Source organism: Colobus angolensis, unplaced genomic scaffold, assembly GCF_000951035.1.
Source record: "Colobus angolensis palliatus isolate OR3802 unplaced genomic scaffold, Cang.pa_1.0 Scaffold78, whole genome shotgun sequence".
Classification (NCBI taxonomy): domain Eukaryota; kingdom Metazoa; phylum Chordata; class Mammalia; order Primates; family Cercopithecidae; genus Colobus; species Colobus angolensis.
Window position 1 is genome coordinate 5634528 of NW_012121598.1, and position 5272 is coordinate 5639799.

Here is a 5272-nt window from a genome sequence, read left to right on the forward strand (position 1 = left end):
TGGTCTCGATCTCCTGACCTCGTGATCCGCCCGTCTCGGCCTCCCAAAGTGCTGGGATTACAGGCTTGAGCCACCGCACCCGGCCGGTTGTGTGTGCATTTGTCCTATTAGAGAGCAGTTTGTTTTCAGGCATAAAAATATAAGCCTGGAAGTTCACATTTTCTTTAAGACTGTTGTAATTGTTTTTTCACTTAGTTTACATTTAATTATTACATTAACATGCATGAGAAATGTAAGTACTGTGTATGGGATTTGCTATTCTAAAAAACATTTTTATTTTTGGAATTTTAGTGGATTTTACTTATCCCTCATTGGAAGAATCAGTTCCTTCTAAACCTGCTGCCCAGATACCACCTCCATCTATAGAAGTAGATGAAAATATAGAATTGATAAGTGATCAAAATGAGAGAATGGGACCACTGAATATATCAACTCCAGCTGAACCAGTTGCTGCCTCTAAATCTGATGTTTCACCCATAATTCAGCCAGTGCCTAGTATAAAGAATATTCCACAGGTATGTTCTTGATTTTAACTTTATTCTCGCTTTTGTTTTAATATTAAATATATAGTATAGCTGGGCACAGTGCCTTATGCCTGTAATCCCAGCACTTCGGGAGGCTAAGAGGGGCGGATCACCTGAGGTCAGGAGTTTGAGACCAACCTGGCCGACATGGTGAAACCTCCTCTCTACTAATAATACAAAAATTAGCTGAGCATGGTGGTGGGTGCCTGTAATCCCAGCCATCTGGGAGGCTGAGGCATGAGAATTGTTTGAACCCAGGAAGCGGAGGTTGCAGTGAGTCAAGATTGCACCACTGCACCCCAGCCTGGGTGACAGCAAGACTCTGTCTCAAAAAAAAAAAAAAAATATATATATATATATACATACAGTATAGAAATGAAGTTTAATACATAACCTTTAACATCTTAGAAAAAAGTATCAATGAGAAGAATCTGTATGTTTTGATAAATTTTTTGTTTAAAAATTTTTCATCATAATTCAGTGTTACTGCCATGCCTGTATTAGAGTAGATAATTCAAGGGATTTCCAAGCCAGTTGGCAATCCATTTGCTACAAACAATGCCAGTAAAAGATTGCATTACCACAGTGAATTAGAATAACCCTTTTAGGACTTTTTGTATTATAATTTGACCCATAGTGTTTTCATGAATAGATTGGCTTACATATGATGGGTATGTGATGTCAGTATTTTGGTTTTAAAACAATAGTTTAGTTCCATTTCCTTAGAATTTGACATGCAAATAACAGACATGTTTAACAATAATCATTTAAAAGTTTTTAAATAACCAAGACGTTACAAATAAAAAAATTTTAGTCTTTATTTCCTTCATTTAGCTTTATTTAAAGAAAGGTTAACTAATGTTCCCCCTCCATGCATTTCCCAATAACATTTTTAGCATTCATTTTTGATTTTTTCCCCAGATATATTTAAAACAGTATTTCACATTTAAAGTGGATGACATTTGATTTGTGGAGCAGGTATTGAATAGAAAATCTGGTAATTTTTTGTTATAAACTGAAGTGGTTCATTTCTTCATTTTTTTAAGGCATTTTAGTATTGCAGAATAAATTGCAGACTAAATAGATGTGATTAAACAACTTTTCTTAAAGGGTAAATTTAGGAAAGTCTGAAAAGAACTTATGTTATTGCATTTTCTTTCAACTTAATCTGTTTAAACCCTAATCCTTTTGTGTCCCAACATAACTTTATAAGATACATACAATTTTTTAGACACATTTTGAAGATCTGTATAAAAAACAGCATGAGTGCCATGGATCACGTCTGTAATCCCAACACTTTGGGAGGCAGAGGCGAGTGGGTCACCTGAGGTCAGGAGTTCCAGACCAGCCTGGTCAACATGGTGAAACCCCATCTCTTCTAAAAATAAAAAAATTAGCCAGGCGTGGTGGTACGTGCCTGCAGTCCCAGCTACTCAGGAGGCTGAGGCAGGACAATCACATGAACCCAGGAAGCAGAGGTTGTAGTGAGCCAATATCGGGCCACTGCACTCCAGCCTGGGTGAGAGTGAGACTTTGTCTCAAAAAAAAAGTCAGACAGCATGAAAGTTTGTAAATACAAGAGATGGATTCTTCTGATGTTTAGAAGGAGAGATCTGTATAAAATCAGCCACAACATAAGGCAAAAGATCATAATTGCTCTACAAGTCGCTGGAGCACAGAGCAAGGAGAATATTCTAGCTGAGAAGATCAAGGACGTCTTCATGGAGGAGACAGTATTTTATCTGGGCTTTAAGAGTAGAATTTGAGGATGGACGAAACAAGTGGAAAATTGTATGACCAAAGGGATAGGGCATGCTCTGTGGCCATTGAACAGTTTTGGCATATGTGGGCGCTAGTCTCTGTTGGAGAGAGGAAATTATGATAGTAGATAACATTAGAAGGATGGACAAGAGTCATCAAGAGAGACTTGGATCAAATTTGAATTTTGTCCTATAGGCACAAAGAACCACTAAAGAATTTTAAACTTGAGAGTAACATGATCATAACTATACTTGTAAGATTAGGGAAAAATAGATCAAGCCACCAAAATGTAAATGGAAACAACATTTATTTTTGTTTCTGTTCCACCTTTTATTGTTAACCTCATCCCCATAGTGGTTCTTCCTACTTTATTCTCAAATACATGAAGAAAAAAAGACAAAGGATATTTTTTAAGAGGCAGAAAGAGAACAGGAAAAAAATTATTTTTTCTATGCTAACTTCTTTGTTTTTCTTTTTTTAAAAAACAGGGTCTCATTCTCTCACCCAGGCTGGAGTGCAGTGGCACGATCACAGCTCACTGCAGCCTCGACTTCCTGGGTTCAAGCAATCCTCCCATCTGAGCCTCCTGAGTAGCTGGGATTATAGGCACATGCCACCACGCCCAGCTAATTTTTGTATTTGTTGTAGAGATGGGGTTTTGCCATGTTGGCCAGGATGGTCTTGAACTCCTGACCTCAAGTGATCTACCCAGCTCGGGCTCCCAAAGTGCTGGTATTACAGGCGTGAGTCACTGCGCCCGACAACTTCTTTGTTTTCTAGTAGAAAAACATAAATTCGTTTTGTAAGAACACTATGTAGATTGTTATTGCCAGATGTTCTTAAAAGTTTTTATTTTTGTTTCATTACACAGTATTCTCAAGAAATGATGTTAGGGTCACTTCTTTAGTTTAATATGCTGTTAAATTGAGTTAATAAACGTTTAACTCATTAAATCAGGAACTTAGGTAATTTATTACGCAACTTGAAGGAAACCAGTTAGTTTTTTACCTCCTGTAAAAGTTGTTAGGGAAGATTGCATTTGTTCCCTCAGTAACGAAGTTATTAACTGTGCCAGGCACAGTCTCTATCCTTTAGAGCTTATATTCTAGGAGGGAAGAAGAGCTTATATTCTAGGAGGGAAGAAAATTTTAAAGAAGTAATTACAGTTATTTGATCGGAATGCCAATAGAGGGAGAAGAATAAGGTATTATAAGAGCATGTATCAGGGGACTTGGCTAGTTCTAGGAACAAGGGAAGTCTTTTCAGAGGGTGAGATGTGTAAGCCAAGACCTAATGTGGGCATTATCTAGATGAACAGCTGATAGACCTAAATTGGGAAGGAGCATGGCATCTTTGAATGATTTTTTTTTTTAAGGCAAGTATAACCAGTATACACAGCCATATGACTGGAGAGGCAGGCAGACATAAGATCACACAGGGCCTTACAGGCTATGGTAAAGATTTTAGGTGTACTGAGGGCATAGTGGGTAGCAAATCAAATTTGTTTTAAAGTGAGTACTCTGGCTATAATGTGGAGAAACAGATTGGGGAGTGGGGGCAAGAGAAGAGATGGGCAACTAGTTGAAAACTATGCTGTAGTTCTGGTGAGAGAGGAGGTTGGCATGGTCTTGGCCTGTAGTAGAAGAGATGGAGGGACAGATATAGGAGGAAAATTATCAGCGTGTAGAAGGATATGGGAAGAACATATCATGGGACTCAGGTTTTTGATTTGTGCAACTATTGGGAGAGTGGTTACATCCATGAGATTAGGACCATGTTTGCGGGGGTGGGGGAAATCGTGAATCCATTTTGGCTATATGAGGTTTGAAATATATGCAGTGACACTCAAATGGAAATATTGGGTAGGCATTGGATACCTGAAAGTGGAACTTAAGTCTAGGTATGCTCAGGTCTAGGTTTTATGTTTTTAAATAAAGACATTTTTAACTCTTTTGTATACAAAACACTCAGGAAGAATTGAAAGTTGAATCAAGAGGATGTAAGTTCCAGTGATGTTTGGATATCTCCCATTCAAGTTCTGTTTTATGAGAAATCTTGACACTGAGTAATTAACAAGTAGATGTCCTGATAGATGTTGTCTCCACAAAGTGACACTTCTTTTTATCACAACTTGATCTCAAGAACTGAGGTTATTTCCTGATTTTTGATAAAAATGTTTTGCTCTGTTTTTGTTGCTCTAGATTGATCGTACTAAAAAACCAGCAGTCAAATTGCCTGAAGAGCATAGAACAAAATCTGAAAGTACAAACCATGAGCAACAATCTCCTCAGAATGGAAAAGTTATTCCTGATCGTTCCACCAAGCCAGTAGTTTTCTCTCCAACTCTCATGTTAACAGATGAAGAAAAGGCTCGTATTCATGCAGAAACTGCTCTTCTAATGGAGAAAAACAAACAAGAAAAAGAACTTCGGGAAAGGCAGCAGGAGGAACAGAAAGAGAAACTGAGGAGGGAAGAACAAGAACAAAAAGCCAAAAAGAAACAAGAAGCTGAAGAAAATGAAATTACAGAGAAGCAACAAAAAGCAAAAGAAGAAATGGAGAAGAAAGAAAATGAACAGGCCAAGAAAGAAGAAAAAGAAACCTCGGCAAAGAGGGGCAAAGAAATAACAGGAGTAAAAAGACAAAGTAAAAGTGAACATGAAACTTCTGATGCCAAGAAATCTGTAGAAGACAGGGGGAAAAGGTGTCCAACCCCAGAAGTACAGAAAAAGTCAACAGGAGATGTGCCCCATACATCTGCGACAGGGGATTCTGGTTCAGGCAAGGTAAGCAGAAACGGTACAGATTGCCAACAAAGTGAAAAGGGCCGGCATTTCAAGTAGTCTTTTCAGGGGTGATAGAAAGTACTGATCTATCCACATTTGCTCACCTATTCTCCTTTGAGGCCAATGCCGTACATTTATGAAATGTTTGGTTGGGAATGAAATTGCTTTTTGTATATTACGTCTATAAAATGCAATATATTT

The 5272-nt window shown here is 37.9% G+C and overlaps 1 protein-coding gene across 4 annotated transcripts in view; it reads left to right on the top strand.

Moving 5' to 3' along the window:
• Window positions 1-5272, top strand: part of USP8 (ubiquitin specific peptidase 8) — a 75937-nt gene that overhangs the window by 51816 nt on the left and 18849 nt on the right. For all 4 annotated transcript variants that reach the window (XM_011928608.1, XM_011928607.1, XM_011928611.1 and 1 more), the window contains 2 exons: window positions 292-515; window positions 4487-5071. In XM_011928608.1, the coding sequence (XP_011783998.1) occupies window positions 292-515; window positions 4487-5071 (809 nt within the window). The remainder of the gene's footprint in view (window positions 1-291; window positions 516-4486; window positions 5072-5272) is intronic.